General features: G+C 36.0%; 1 protein-coding gene across 9 annotated transcripts in view; it reads left to right on the top strand.

Annotated features, from left to right (window-relative positions):
• ATRX (ATRX chromatin remodeler) overlaps positions 1–16510 on the top strand; it is a 253134-nt gene that overhangs the window by 120036 nt on the left and 116588 nt on the right. For all 9 annotated transcript variants that reach the window (XM_024129533.3, XM_024129534.3, XM_024129541.3 and 6 more), the window contains 3 exons: positions 2062–2155; positions 8833–8935; positions 10281–10499. In XM_024129533.3, coding sequence (XP_023985301.1) covers positions 2062–2155; positions 8833–8935; positions 10281–10499 — 416 coding nt within the window. The remainder of the gene's footprint in view (positions 1–2061; positions 2156–8832; positions 8936–10280; positions 10500–16510) is intronic.

The following is a 16510-nucleotide window of genomic DNA, read 5'->3' as shown; positions in this document are numbered from 1 at the left end:
CAAGTCTTTATATTATTCATGCTTGCCTATGTTTTTTTTTAGATAGAATAGACCTTTGATTCTGAGGTCAGCTCATGATATTCTAAAAATATTTTATTTTGAAATAATTTTAGATTTATAGAAATGTCACAAAAATAGTGTGGAGTTCCTATATACCCTTCACCCAGCTTCCCTAATTTAATGCCTTATACTTATTACGGCACAACAGTCAAAACCAGGAAATTAACATTGATGCAATACTATTAGTTCAACCAGGGTTTGACAGACTACACCTGTAGGCTAAATCTGACCTTCTGCCTTTTTTAATAAGTAAAGGTTTATTGGGGCACTGTTATACTTATTCAGTTACTGCTTTCATGTGTTTATAGTGGCAAAGTTGAGTAGAGATGAGTGGTTGCAACAGAGACCATATAGCCTACAAAGTTGAAAATACTTACTGTCAGACCTCTGACCTCTGATGTAAACTGTAGATTTTATTTGGTTATCATTATTTTTCCCACTGGTGTTCTTTTACCACTTTGGAATCCACTCTAGGATCCCACATTGCATTCAGTTAGTTGTCTCTTTAATCTACTCCAATCTGTGACAGTTCCTTTGTCTTTTCTTTCATGACCTTGATGCTTTTGAAGTCTGTTATCAGTTATTTTCTAGTCTGTCCATCTATATGTATTTGTCTGGTGTTTTTTCATGGTTAGGTTTAGGTTATTAGGCATTTTGACGACTACTACAAAAGTGATATTGAATCTTTCTCAGTGTATCGTACGAAGGGTGTATGATGACAATATGTCTTATTACTGGTAATGCTAACCTGATTTAAGTTGCTTAAGTTGGTGTCTGCTGGATTTTTCCACTGTAAAAAAGAAAACTATTTTTCTGTTCATATTTAATATCTTGTGGGGAGATACTTTGAGACAATACAAATATCCTGTTTCTCATCATACTTATGTCCACTAATTTTAGCATCCAACTGCCTGAGCAGTTTTTACTGTGATGTATGTTTAAGTGATTTTCAGTTTCTTTCATTACTTCTAGGAAGAGTTGTTTCCCCCTGTTTATTTATTTATTGCATTGCTTATATTAATATGGACTTTATATAGATAGATATTTATTTTATTCTATGAGTTATAATCCAGTTGTTCATTTTGTTGCTCAGATTGTTCCAGCTTTGCTTATTGGGAGCTTCTCAAGTTGGATCCTGTGTCCTTTGAATATATCCCCATCATTTTTTGAGCACTGCTTTACTTTCTGGCACCACAAGATAGTCCAGGCTCATCTTATATTTTCACTGCCTGACTTCCTCTGGCCAGAAAGATATGGGTATTCTCCTGGGGTTTCAGATGCCTGTGCCTTAGTGGCAGTTTTGGTACAGAAAAATAAAATTTTGGAGAGAAAAAATAAAATTGGGAATTCACCTTATATTCTTGTGATATGCAGGGCTCTGCTCCTTTTCCCAGTGCTGTGGCTAGAAATGCAGTCCTCCCAGAGTTTTGCTGTCAGCACCCTCTGCATAGTTTTGGAATTCAGCCGGCCTTCCTGTCAAAACCAGGAAAGAAAGGAGGAAAAAATAAAACACATGGCATTCACATCCCTCCACAATTTTATGGGGATCATTATTCAGGTTTTGATTTCAGTCCCTAGTATACCTGCTCTTGTTTCCTTTTCACAGTTCTTAGGTTATTATTTTATGTATTCTGTCTATAGTTTTTAGTTGTCATAAATGGCAGAGGGTCTGTAATCGCCCTTATTCCACCTTGGCCAGCCTACTTTGCTTGTTTTAAACAACCAGAATTCTTTTATTGACAGGCAGTTTCTCATTTTGTCAGTTCATATACAATTAATACTTATATTTTAATGTAGAATCATAATTTTATAACCATAGTTGGATTTCACTTGAATTTTTTATAAATACCATTTGTGTCATTAACTGGTCTAATCTATATGACATAATATGTACTACAGATATTATTCTCATAATACTCTAAGTTTTAATGTGAAGTTATTGAGAAATTGCATTTCTATTGGGAAGTATTTAATAACTTTTAACATATATTTTTATTCAAGTGAGCAGTGAAGATTCTGAAGATTCTGATTTTCAGGAATCAGGAGTTAGTGAAGAAGTTAGTGAATCTGAAGATGAACAACGGCCGAGAACACGGTAAATATATAGTATTTTCTAAAATTTTAGGAATTAATCTGAATAACCATGCTTCAAATTATTTGTGGAAAGTTTGCTGTTACTAATAAAATATTTAACATTTTGATTTGAAACTCATTATTAAAATTATTAATTTAAAAATAGTGTGTATAAACATACTATATATACTTGAATTGTATGTTCTAAATTAGGTGGACTTTCAGTGTGCAAAAACACTCTTAACTGTAATTTTTTTTGTTGTGGTGAGAAGTTGTAGTAGGTAAGAGGCTCTGTAGACAAACTACCGCACTCTGACTCCTGGTTTTGCTACTTCCTGTTTGTATGAATACTCTGTGCTTCAGTTTTCTCATCTATAAAATGGGGGATTACATTATTATTTACCTTATTGATTATTGTGGGCATTAAATGAGATGGAGCATGTAAAGGACTTATAATAGTGCCTATTTGGTAATTAGTAAGTGCTCCATGAATGCTAATTATTGCTCTTTGTAGTACTACTAGTATTATAGTAATTAAGATGTGTTTGTTCTCTCAATACACATAGCTACTGATCTAGATTACAAGTTATTTAAAATTTTGCTTCCTTCTTAGCATAGTATTTTAGATAATAATAACCATTCTAAGAAATTTTTTATTTCCTCCAGAATAATACGATACTTCTATCAACTTATCAATTTGTGTTTGTGTGAGTGTGTATATGTATATCTACATAGCTGTTTGCACTTGTAAATTTTAAAACATTTGAGGTTGTTTTAGATTAATACCAGGTTGTGCCTGGAGTATAGTAACATACTGTACTTCAGGGAAATATAAAATAACAATAGGATACAATGAGAATTTTAAAGCCCTGAGATGGAATTCACATAACACAAAATTCACTATTTTAAAGAGTAGAATACAGGGATTTTTAGAATATTCACACAAAGTTGTGCATCTACTACCACTATCTAATTTCAGAACATTTCCATCATCCCAGAAAGAAATCCTGTACCCCTTAGCTGTCATTTCCTGTTTTTCCTGCTTCTCATCCCCTGGCAAAAACTAATCTATTTGTGTATGGATTTACTTATTCTGAACATTTCATATGAATAGCTTCGTAAATATGTGTCTTTTTTATGAATGGATTTTTTCATTTAGCGTAATGTTTTCAGTGTTTATCCAGGGCTGTAGCTTGTTTCAGTACTTTATTCCTTTTTAAAAAATATTTTATTGAAGTATAGTTGATTTACAATGTGTTAATTTTCGTATTATTTTCCATTATGGTTTATTACAGGATATTGAATATAGTTCCCTGTGGAACTTGAATATAGTTCAAGTAGGACCTTGTTGTTTATCCATCCTATATATAATAGTTTGTGACTGCTAATCACAAACTCCCAGTCCTTCCCTCCTTCACCCCCTCACTCCCCCTTGGAAGCCACAAATCTGTTCTCTACATCTGTGAGTCTGTTTCTGTTTCATAGATATGTTCATTTGTGTCCTAGTCTAGATTCCACATATAAAGGATATCATATGGTATTTGTCTTTCTCTTTCTGACTTACTTCGCTTAGTATGGTAATCTCTAGGTCCATCCAAGTTGCTGCAAATGGCATTATTTCACTTTTTTGATGACTGAGTAATATTCCATTGCGTGTGTATATGTGTGTGTGTGTATGTGTATGTACACACACACACCACATCTTTATCCATTCATCTGTAGACGGACATTTTAGGTTGTTTCCGTGTCTTGGCTATGGTAAATAGTGCTGCTAGGAACATAGGGGTGCATGTATCTTTTTGAATTATAGTTTTGTCTGGGTATATGCCCAGGTGTGGAATTGCTGGATCATATGGTAACTCTAATTTTAGTTTTTTGAGGACACTCCATACTGTTTTCCATAGTGGCTGCACCAATTTACATTCCCACCAACAGTGTAAGAGGGTTCACTTTTCTACACACCCTCTCCAGCATTTATTATTTGTGGACTTTTTAATGATGGCCATTCTGAATGGTGTGAGGTGGTACCTCATTGTAGTTTTGATTTGCATTTCTCTAATAATTAGCAATGATGAGCATCTTTTCATGTGCTTTCTGGCCATCTGTATGTCTTCTTAGGAAAAATGTCTATTTAGATCTTCTGCCCATAATTTTGATTGGGATTTTTTGTTGTTGTTATTGAGCTGCATGAGCTATTTGTATATTTTGGAGTTTAATTCCTTGTCAGTCGCATTGTTTGCAAATATTTTCTCTCATTCTGCGGGTTATCTTCTTTTGTTTGTGGTTTCCTTCACTATGAAAAAGCTTTTAGGTTTAATTAGATCCCATTTGTTTATTTTGGTTTTATTTTCATTATTCTAGGAGGTGGATCTGAAAAGATATTGCTGCAAGTTATGTCGAAGAGTGTTCTGCCTATGTTTTTCTCTAAGAGTTTTATAGTATCTGATCTTACATTTAGGTCTTTAATCCATTTTGAGTTTATTTTTGTGTATGGTGTTGTAGAATGTTGTAATTTCATTCTTTTACATGTAACTGTCCAGTTTTCCTGGCACCACTTATTGAATAGATTGTCTTTTCTCCATTGTATATTTTTGCCTCCTTTGTTGTAGATTAATTGAGCATAGGTGCATGGGTTTATTTCTGGGCTTTCTGTCCTGTTCAAATGATCAATATTTCTGTTTGTGTGCCAGTACCATACTGTTTTGATTACTCTAGCTTTGTAGTATAGTCTGAAGTCAGGGAACCTGATTCCTCCAGCTTTGTTTTTCTTTCTCAGGATTGCTTTGGCTATTCAGGGTCTTTTGTGTCTCCATACAAATTAAAAAAATTTTTTGTTGTAGTTTTGTGAAAAATGACATTGGTAATTTGATAGGGATTGACTTGAATCTGTAGATTGCCTTGGGTAGTACAGTCGTTTTGACAATATTGATTCTTCCAATCCAAGAACATGGTATATCTTTCCATCTGTTTTTGTCATTTTTGATTTCTTTTATCAGTGTCTCTTGTGATTTGATGACACTCTTTAGTGTTGTGTTTGGATTGCTTTTTCTTTTTTGTGTGTGTATCTATTGTAGATTTTTGGTTTGCAGTTACCATGAGGTTTTGATATAGCAGTCCATATATATACAAGATCGTTTTAAGTTGCTGGTCTCTTAATTTCCAGAGCATTTCCAACATCCTGCATTTGTACTCTTCTCACGATTGCTGATTTTGACATCATATTTGTGTGTGGTTGACTTCCTACCTTCACTGTATGTTTGCCTTTACCAGTGAGCTCTTCCATTAATAATTTTCTTGTTTCTAGTTGTGGCCTTTTCTGCCTAGAGAAGTTCCTTTAGCATTTGTTATAAAGGTAGGTTTTGTTGTATTGAATTCTCTTAGCTTTTGCTTGTCTGTAAAGCTTTTGATTTCTCTGTTGAATCTGAATGAGAGCCTTGCTGGGTAAAGTATTCTTGGTTGTAGGTTTTACCCTTTCATTACTTTAAATATATCATGACACTCCCTTCTGGCCTGCAGCGTTACTGCTGAAAAATCATCTGATAACATTATGGGGATTCCCTTGTATGTTTTTTGTTGCTTTTCCCTTGTTGCCTTTAATATTTTCTCTTTGTCTTTAATTTTTGTCACTTTGATTAATATGTGTCTCGGCATGTTCCTCCTTGGGTTTATCCTGTGTTGGACTCTCTGCACTTCCTGGACTTGAGTGTTTCCTTTCCCACATTAGGGGAATTTTCAGCTCTTATCTCTTCAAATATTTTCCCAGGCCCTTTCTCTCTCTTCTCCTTCTGGGCCCCCTATAATTTGAAAGTTGGTGCATTTAGTGTTTTCCCTGAGGTCTCTGAGACTGTCCTCCTTTCTTTTCACTCTTTTTTCTTCATTTTGTTCTGTAGCAGTGATTTACAGGAATCTGTCTTCAGTTTACTTATTCATTCTTCTGCCTTATTTATTCTGCTATTTTTTTAAAAAAAATATTTATTTATTTCTTTTTGGCTGTGTTGGGCCTTTGTTGCTGCATGCGGGCTTTCTCTAGTTGCGGAGAGTGGGGGCTACTCTTTGTTGTGGTGCTTGGCCTTCTCATTGCAGTGGCTTCTCTCACTGCGGAGCATGGGCTCTAGGTGTGTGGGCTTCAGTAGTTGCAGCACGTGGGCTCTGTAGCTGTGGCTCGTGGGCTCTAGAGTGCAGGCTCAGTAGTTGTGGCGCATGGGCTTAGTTGCTCCGTGGCATGTGGGATCTTCCCAGACCATGGCTTGAACCTGTGTCGCCTGCATTGGCAAGCGGATTCTTAACCACTGCGCCACCAGGGAAGTCCTTATTCTGCTATTGATTACTTCTAATGTATTTTTCATTTCAGTTATTGTGTTGTTCATCTCTGTTTGCTCGTTCTTTAAATCTCCTAGCTTTTTGTTAAACTTATTTCTTGTATCAATCTGTGCCTCCATTCTTTTTCTGAGATCTTGGATCATCCTTACTATCATTAACTCTGAATTCTTTATCAGGCAGATTGTCTGTCTCCACTTCACTTAGTTGTTCTTCTGGGGTTTTATCTTGTTCCTTCGTCTGGAACATGTTTCTCTGCCATCTCATTTTGTCTCTCTGTGTTTGTGTTCTCTGTTCTGCAGACTGCAGGATTGTAGTTTGTCTTGCTTCTGGTGTCTGCCCTTTGGTGGGTGAGGTTGATCCAGGGACTTGTGCAGGCTTCCTGTTGGAAGGGACTGGTGCCTGCCCACTGGTGGGTGGAGCTGGATCTTGTCCCTCTGATGGGCAGGGCCATGTCAAGGGGTCTGTTTAGAGTCAGATGTGGGCTCAGGGGGACTTTAGGCAGCCTATCTGCTGATGGGTGGGCCTATGTTCCCACTCTGTTGTTTGTTTGGCCTGAGACATCCTAGCCCTGGAACCTGCAGGCTGTTGGGTGGGGCCAGGTCTTGTTGCCAAAACAGCGACCTCTGGGAGAGCTCTCGCTGATGAATATTCCTTGGGGCCTCCACCACCAGTGTCCTTGCCCCCTGCAGTGAGCCATAGCTGACCCCCACCTCCCCAGGTGACCCTCCAAGACCCACAGGTTCATCTGATCCAGTCTCCTATGGAGTCACTGCTTTGCCCTGTGGCCCAGTGCACATGAAACCTTGTGCGTGCCCTCCAAGAGTGAAGTCTCTGTTTCCCCCAGTCCTGTGGAGCTCCTGCACTCATGCCCCGCTGGCCTTCAAAGCCAGATGCTCTGGGGTCTTTTCCTACTGATGTCAGATCCCCAGGCTGGTGAGCTTGATGTGGAGGTCAGAAGTCTCACTCCTGTGGGAGAACCTCTGTGATATAATTATTTTCCTGTTTGCTGGTCGCCCTCCCAGCCAGTATGGGATTTGATTGTATGGCAAAAGCACCCCTCCTCCTGTCTCAATTGTGGCTTCATTGTCTTTGGATGTAGAACATCTTTTTTGGTAGTTTCCAGTTTTTCTTGTTGATGGTTGTTCAGCAGTTAGCTGTGATTTTGATGTTTCTGTGAGAGGAGGTGAGCTCAAGTCTTTCTACTCCGCCATCTTGTCTCTTCCCTCATACCTAAATCCTAGAGTAAATTTCTAAAAGTGACATTGTTGGGTTAAAGTTTTGCAATTTTAGGACTTTTCATATATATTTTCACACTGTCTTATAGAAGTCAATTTTTTCTTCCCCCAGCAGAATATGTAAATAGCCATTTCCTCACTCTTTCAACAATAAAACATTGAGCAGTCTATTAACTAGAACGTTTATCTTAGGGGAACTACAATCCATTTTGAGTTAATTTTTCTATATGGTGTAAGATAGGGGTCCAGATTCATCCTTTTGCATGTAGATACCCAGTTGTCTGAGCACCATTTGTGAAAAGACTGTTTTCCGTTTTGCATTGTCTTGACCCCCTTGTGGAAAATCAATTGGCCATAAACGTAAAGTTTTATTTCTGGACTCTCATTTCTCTTCCATCGATCTGCATGTCTATCCTTTATGCCAGGAACATACTGTCTTGATTAACGTAACTTTGTATACCAATTCCTAAGTGCAAAAATACATTTCTCACCACAAATTGTCGTTACTGTTTTTGTTTTGTGTGAGCTGATATGAAGAAAATCCTATCTAAGTTTTGTAATCTGTTTTTTTTTAAATTTAAAGAGATGGTGAATATTTTTCATGTGTATATTGGCCATTTATATTTCTAAAGGCCCTCCATCCATCTTATTACTCATATGCTAAACCTCCCCCTTGAATAACTTAAAATGTCGATTGGATTTCTGTTTGATTTTTTTTTAATCTTTATTTATTATTATTATTTTTTTTTTTGCGGTACGCGGGCCTCTCACTGTTGTGGCCTCTCCCGTTGCGGAGCACAGGCTCCGGACGCGCAGGCTCAGCGGCCATGGCTCACGGGCCCAGCCGCTCCGCGGCATGTGGGATCCTCCCGGACCGGGGTACGAACCCGCGTCCCCTGCATCGGCAGGCGGACTCTCAACCACTGCGCCACCAGGGAAGCCCTAATCTTTATTTTTTTGATCACTGGATTTCAAATCAAGGGTTCTCCTTTTTGAAACTAGTGAAGGTTTTTTTGGCTCTTTGTTTTTTCCTTTATCTTTTTTAGGAATGTACCCACAGGTAAAGCAGTTCTAAAATAGTTCATAATTTACTTAAGGAAATTCATCGTGGAGTATTTTATTTCGCATTTTCAATATTCTTTAGGTCTGCAAAGAAAGCAGAGTTGGAAGAAAATCAGCGAAGTTATAAACAGAAAAAGAAAAGGCGACGCATTAAGGTTCAAGAAGATTCATCCAGTGAAAACAAGGTAGTAAATAATGAGATTTACTGTGTGCGCTTGGAATTATAACTGGTACAGTAGACCATAGTAAATATGTTATTACATCTTCTGCATTCCATTCATTAGTTAAATTCTACTCATTTATCTACATTTTAAATTTTGTGGAAGAATTGACTTACTGAATGTATAAATATGCAGAAGTATTAACTGATATATTATCAAATTTTGTTCTTTTCCTTAACTGAATCTAATGGAAGTTTTAAGCTGTTCTAGTTCATTATTTACATTCTTAGGGCTATAGAATTCATGTGAAGTATTCTGTCTGAAGACATAAAACATAATGACTCATATGTGATTAAATTTCTTTTACCAGTGAAGTCAGTCAATTTAAGTTTCGTGTACAATATATAAGCAGAATTATTTAGAGTATAGGTTCTCTGTAATGTTTTGTCAATCCTATTCTCTTTTGGGGGGAGTTCATTTTTTTAATGAACCTTTTAACCATTTCTAACGTGCAATTCAGTGGCCTTAATTGCATTCATAATTGGGAACTCTGTACCCCTTAAATCGTAACTCCGATTCCCACCTATCTACAGCCCCTCATAACATCTAATTCTAATTTCTGTGTCTATGAATTTGCCTGTTTTAGGTATCTCGTACAAATGGAATCACACAGTATTTGTCCTTTTGTGTCTGGCTTCTTTCATTGACATAATGTTTTCACGGTTATCCATGTTGTAGCATGTGTCAGAATTTCCTTTCTTTTTAAGGCTGGGTAGTATTCCATTGTATGTATATATCACTTTGTGTTTATCCATTTATCTGTTGATGGATGTTTGGGTTGTTTCTACCTTTGACTATTTTGAATAATGCTGCTGTGAACGAGGGCGAGTCCCTGCTTTTAATTCTTTTAGTTATAATCTGAGAAGTGGAATTGCTGGATCATATGGTAATTCTGTGTTTAACTTTTTGAGGAACTGTCACACTGTTTTCCCAGTGCACCAGCCTTCCAGTTTTTCTACATCCTCACCAACACTTTTTATTTTCTGTTTTTTTTTTTAATAGCCATCCTAATGGGTGTGAGTTAGTATCTCATTTGTGGTTTTGATTTAAGTTTCCCTAATGACAAGTGATGTTGAATATCTTTTTATGTGCTTATTGGACATTTCTATGTCTCCTTTGGAGAAATGTCTGTTCAGTCCTTTGCCCCCTTTTTAGGGTTGTTTTTTAATACTGTTCTATATTACAAACTATAATTCTGAAGCTTTTCAGTATGTTTCCTTCCACCTTTTCTTGGTATGTTAACTGGAATATCAAGTGGACAAATTAGAAAACTTTATAGTATTAACCTTTGATCATTTAAATTCCATAGAGTAATTCTGAAGAAGATGATAAAGAAGAAGATGAAGAAGAAGAAGAAGAAGAAGATGAAAATGATGATTCCAAGTCTCCTGGAAAAGGCAGAAAGAAAATTCGAAAGATTCTTAAAGATGATAAACTAAGAACAGAAACACAAAATGCTCTTAAGGAAGAGGAAGAGAGGAGAAAGCGTATTGCTGAGCGGGAGCGGGAGCGAGAGAAATTGAGAGAGGTAAACCAATTTTTATTTATGATTTTTTAAAATATATGACCTTCATAGATTCATAGATACACTTCAGTATTTCAAGAACAGGATGTTGTAATCAACCACAGATTTTTAGTTACAGTTACTTTTTCCTATTAGCAATATTTTATGCAACTTATAAATCTTCATTAGGTTATATGAATTAGGTACAGGAAAGAGTTGAGATTCTTGATCACCAGAGTGATTGTGTTTTATTTGGAGTAGAAAAATGTTAAGAGGTTATTGCTTAAATCCATAAAGAATTTCAATTTTTTGAATAAACTTTTTCTTGTAAAAAATTTTAAGCACAGGTACAGGCAGAAGGAATAGTGTTATAAACCTCCATGTATCCATTACCCAGCTCCAACAGTTACTAACACGTGGCCAGTTTTGTTTAATCTATTCTTTTGCCTTCAGATTATTTTGGAGAAGTCTCAGAAATCATATCATTTTGTTTGTATATAGTTCAGAATATATTGTTGAAAGATAAGGAATTTTTAAACATTACCACAGTGCCATTATTACACTTAAACTTTAACAGTAATTCCATAATATCATCAAATATCCAGTTAAAATTCAAAATTCTTTCATTTTCGTCACAAACATAATAGTGGATTTGAAAATAGTTGGTGTGAATCAGGATCCTAAGAAAGTCTCACTACATATTGTGTTGCATTTGGATACTTATGTTTATGTTTATCCTTAAGCTAATACCACACTGTCTTGATTACTGTAACCTTATAGTAAGTCTTGAAATCAGATACTGTAACTTCTACAACTTTGTTCTACTTTTTTATTTATTTTTAAAAAATTTTATTTATTTATTTATTTACGGCTGCGTTGGGTCTTCATTGCTGTGCGCGGGCTTTCTCTAGTTGCGGTGAGAGGGGGCTACTCTTCGTTGCAGTGCGCAGGCTTCTCATTGTGGTGGCTTCTCTCATTGCGGAGCAGGGGCTCTAGGCGCGGGAGCTTCAGTAGTTGTGGCACATGGGCTCAGTAGTCGTGGCTCGCGGGCTCATTGCGGAGCAGGGGCTCTAGAGCACAGGCTCAGTAGTTGGGGCGCATGGGCTTAGTTGCTCCGCAGCATGTGGGATCTTCCCGGACCAGGGCTCGAACCTGTGTCCCTTGCCTTGGCAGGTGGATTCTTAACCACTGCTCCACCAGGGAAGCCCTGTTCTACTTTTTTAGAGTTGTTTTGGCTCTACTCAATTATTTGCATATTGTTTAGTATCCTCTTGTCAGTTTTTAACAAGAATCTTCCTGGAACTTTTATTGGGATTGTGTTGGATATTTAGATTAGTGACATCTTAACAGTATTTTGTTTACTGTTACATAAATATAGTATATTTCTCCATTTATTTAGTGCTCCTTTTATTTCTCTTAGCAATGTTTTATGCTTTTCATTGTACAAACCTAGCACATATTTTGCTAAATTTATCCTCAAGTAATTTATATTTTCTGATGTCATGGTAAATGAAATTTCAAGTGATTTAAAGACCTTGTGTTCTGTGACCTTGCCAAATTCTATTACGAGTTCTAGTAGCTTTTTTTGTAGATTCCTGAGGATTTTCTACATATTCAGTCATGTTGTCTATACACAGAAGCCATTTTATTAATTTCTTTCAAATTTATTGTTCATTTCTGTTTTTAAATTATAAAAGGATAGTTAATTTTTTCAAATGCTTTTCTTTTTATAAATTTCTTTCTTTCTTTCTTTTTGGCTGCGTTGGGTCTTCATTGCTGCACGCAGGCTTTCTCTAGTTGCGGCGAGTGGGGGCTGCTCTTTGTTGCGGTGTGCAGGCTTTTCATTGCAGTGGCTTCTCTTGTTGCAGAGCACGGGGTCTAGGGCACGCGGGCTCAGTAGTTGTGGCTCGCAGGCCCTAGAGCGCAGGCTCAGTAATTGTGGCCCATGGGCTTAGTTGCTCTGCAGCATGTGGGATCTTCCCAGACCAGGGCTTAACCCATGTCCCCTCAATTGGCAGGCGGATTCATAACCACTGTGCCACCAGGGAAGCTGTCAAATGCTTTTGAATGTATCTGGTGATCTAGAAAATTAGTCTTGCATTGCTAGAATAAGCCTTGCTTGGTCATGGTATATTACTCTTTTTATATATTGTTGTATTTCTTTTGCTATATTGTTTCAACAGGAGTTTTACCTCACTGTTAAGGAGACATGTTGGTTTGTAAATTCCTTTTCTTGTAATATCTTTCTTGTTTTGCTATCACAGTAATACTGTTCTCATGTAAAATGAGTAGGGAAGTGCTCTATCTCCTCTGTCTTCTCAAAAGAATGTTTGTAAGATAGATATTATTTCATTCTTAAATGTTTGATAGAATTCTGCAGTGAAGCTATTGGTCTGATGTTTTCTGAGTTTTTAGAAAATTTTAAACAGATTCAGTTACTTTAATAAATGTAGGGCTATTTAGACTTGCCTGTTTCTCCTTAGGTCTGTTTTGGTAAATTTTGTATTTAAGGAATTTGTCCATTTCATTTATGTAGTCTAATTTATTGATGTAAATTTGTTCACAGTATTCCCTTATTAAGTTTTTTTGTTTTTTGTAGACACTGTCATGATATCTCATTTTTCATTTGTGTTATTGATAATTTGTGTGTTTTTTTCTTGATTTGTCTCTCTAGAGGTTTAGCAATTTTACTATCTTTTCAAAAACACCAGCTTTGGATTTAATTTCCTCTGTTGTTTCACCTTTTTCTAATTCATTGGTTTCCATTCTATTTTTATGTTATCACTCCTTCTTTGGGTTTAATTTGCTTTTTTACTAGCTACTTAAGGTGAATTTTGGATCTTGCTCCTTTTTTAATACATACATTTAAAGGTATAAAGTTCCCCACTCTGCATACTGTTTTAAATGCTGCCGTGTATGAATTTTGATGTTTTGTGTTTTCCTTTTACTCTGTTCAGATCTTCTCTATTTTTCTTATGACCCAGAAAATGATGTATCTTTTTGAATGTTCCATGTATATATTCTGCCGTTGTGGGGTGAAATATTCTGTAAATTTCAATTCGGTTATGGTGGTTTATTACATTCAGGCTCTGTATATCCTTTTTTTTTAACACTTAAAAAAATGTTTATTTAGGCTGTGCCGGGTATCAGTTGTGGCATGTGGGATCTTTTTTTTTTTTTTTAGTTGCGGCATGTGGAGTCTTAGTTGCAGCATGCGGACTCTTAATTTGCAGCATGTGGACTTCTTAGTTACAGTATGCAGAGTCTTAGTTGCAGCAGGCGAACTCTTAGTTGTGGCATGCATGCGGGATCTACTTCCCTGACCAGGGATCGAACCCGGGCCTCCTGCATTGGGAGCGTGGAGTCTTATCCACTGGACCACCAGGGAAGTCCCAGGTCCTGTTTATCCTTAATGATATTTTGTCTCATATTGAGAGAGCAGTGTTGAGGTCTCCAACTATAATTGTTGATTTGTCATTTTCTCTTTGCACTTCTCTCAGTTTTTTGTTTATAGTTTGTTGTTAGTTACATGTACATGTAGGATTGTTATGCCTTTCTTGTGAATTGACCCATTATCAATGAGTAATGTCCCCTTTTACCTCTGGTGATTTTTCACCATCTGAAATCTACTCTATGTGATGATAGTATAATCACACCGTCTTTCTTTTCAAGCATTTTGCTATGAAAAGTTCCAACGTACTGCAAGGTTTACAGAATTTCACAGTGATTTCCCATAAACTCAGGTCCTAGATTTTTCTGTTAACATTTTACTATACTTGGTTTGTTACATTCATATTTATCTACTAATCTCTCTATCCATCATTATATTTTTTATGCATTTCAATGTCAATTGCAGACATCATTTCACTTAACCTAAATGCTTTAGCTTGCATGTCATTAGCTAGCATTCATATTTATTTAAAGTTTTTCTTTTAGTGTAAAGTTTATTTTGAGTGAAATATACGAATCTTAAGTGTACATTTGCTTTTGACATACCATGGAATGTACACATCTACTTTATGTATTTTTGTGGTTTTCTTCAGCTTGCCTTTTTTCCTTTTACTTAATGATTTGAGAGTGTTCTGTCCTCCCTAGGTTGTATCTGCTCTTAACTGTGAAACAGCTTATCTGTTGAATGGATGTACCACTGTCAATCCTCCCCTCCCCAAAACTTCTTTTGAGGTACAGTGAGGTTGTTCCAACGTTTTCACTAAATTGGAGTATCCTGTTACATATTGGCATGACTTCTTTTGTTTGTGCTTCTTTGGGTTCTTTTTAAAAATTTCTTACTATTTTAACTGTTTATAAGTACACAGTTCAGTGAAATACATGTTGTGTATCCATCATCACCATCCTTTTTCATGACTTTTTCATCATCCTAAACAGAAACTCTGTATCCATTTAACAATAAATTCCCATTCCCCCTTCTCCCTAGTCTCTTGTAACCTCTCTTCTACTTTCTGTCTCTATGAATTTGCCTATTCTAGGTACCTCATGAGTGGAATCATTCAGTATTTGTCCTTTTCTGTCTGTCTTATTTCACATGGCAGAATGTTTTCAACATTCATTCATGTTATATCAACTATCAGAATTTAATTTCTTTTTAAGGATGAGCAGTATATTCTATGCATATACAACATTTTGTTTATTCATTTATCTGTTGATGGATACTTAGGTTTCTTCCACTTTTTGGCTATTGTGAATAATGGTGCTTTGAACATGGATGTACAAATATCTCTTCAAGTTCCTGCTTTCCAGTCTTCTGGATATATATACAGAAGTGGAATGGTGGAACAAATGGTAATTCTTGATGTATTTTTTGAGGAATCACCACAGTGTTTTCCACAACAGCTGCACCATTTTATATTTCCACCAGCAGTGCATACAGGTTCCAATTTCTCTACATCTTTACAATATTTCTTTTCTTTTTCTTTCTTTTCTCTTTTTTCTTCTCTGCCCCTCCCCCCCTTTTGTAATAGCCAACCTAATGGTTGTGAAGTGGTATTTCATTATGGTTTTGATTTGCATTTCCTTAATGACTTATGATGTTGATCATCTTTTCATGTGCATATTGACCATTTGTATATTTTTGGAGAGATGTCTATTCATATCCTTTGCACATTTAAAAATTGTGCTTTTTTTGTTATTGTTGTATTGTAGGGGTTCTTTCTATATTCTGGATATCAAGCTCTTATCATATATGTAATTTACAAATACATTCCCCCATTTTGTAGATTATCTTTAATTCTATTGATAAGTATCCTTTGCATAAAAGTTTGAAATTTTGATGAAGTCCAGTTTATCAATTTTTTCTTTCATTGCCTGTGCTTTTGATGTTTTATTTAAGACATCATTGCCAAATCCTTTGTCATGACAGTTTCTTTCTTTGCGATTTTGTATAATCCTGTTAATATGCTCTTGAATTTGGTTTGCTAGTACTTTGTTGAGGAGTTTTGAATCTATATTAATAGAGAATCTGTAGTTTTCATATAGTTTATTTGTCTGAATTTTGAATCAGGATAATGCTGGTCTCATTGAATGAATTACAAACTATTCCCTCATCTTCAGTTTTCTAGAAGAGTTTGAGAAAAATTGTCATTAATTATTTTTTAAATGTTTGGTAAAATTCACCAGGGAAGCCATTCTGGCCCTAGGCTTCTTTCTTTGTTGGAAGTTTGATTACTGATTCAGTTTTCTTAACTAGTTTAGCAGTCTGTTCGGATTTTGTTTTCTTCATGAGTCTGATCTGGTGGTTTGTGTTTCTAGGAATTTTTCCATTGCATCTATGTTATCCATTTTGTTGTATAGTTGTTCACAGTATTCTTTCATAATTATTTATATTTCTGTAAAATTGCTAGTAATGTCATCACCTTTATTTCAAATTTTAATAATTTGAATCCTCTGTCTTTTTTTTAACATCTTTATTGGAGTATAATTGCTTTACAATGGTGTGTTAGTTTCTGCTTTACAACAAAGTGAATCAGTTATACATATACATATGTTCCCATATCTCTTCCCTCTTGCGTCTCCCTCCC

This window comes from Physeter macrocephalus, chromosome 21 (genome assembly GCF_002837175.3).
Source record: "Physeter macrocephalus isolate SW-GA chromosome 21, ASM283717v5, whole genome shotgun sequence".
Lineage (NCBI taxonomy): Eukaryota > Metazoa > Chordata > Mammalia > Artiodactyla > Physeteridae > Physeter > Physeter macrocephalus.
The sequence above is the reverse complement of the archived record's forward strand: the minus strand, read 5'-3'. Positions and strand labels throughout refer to the sequence as shown.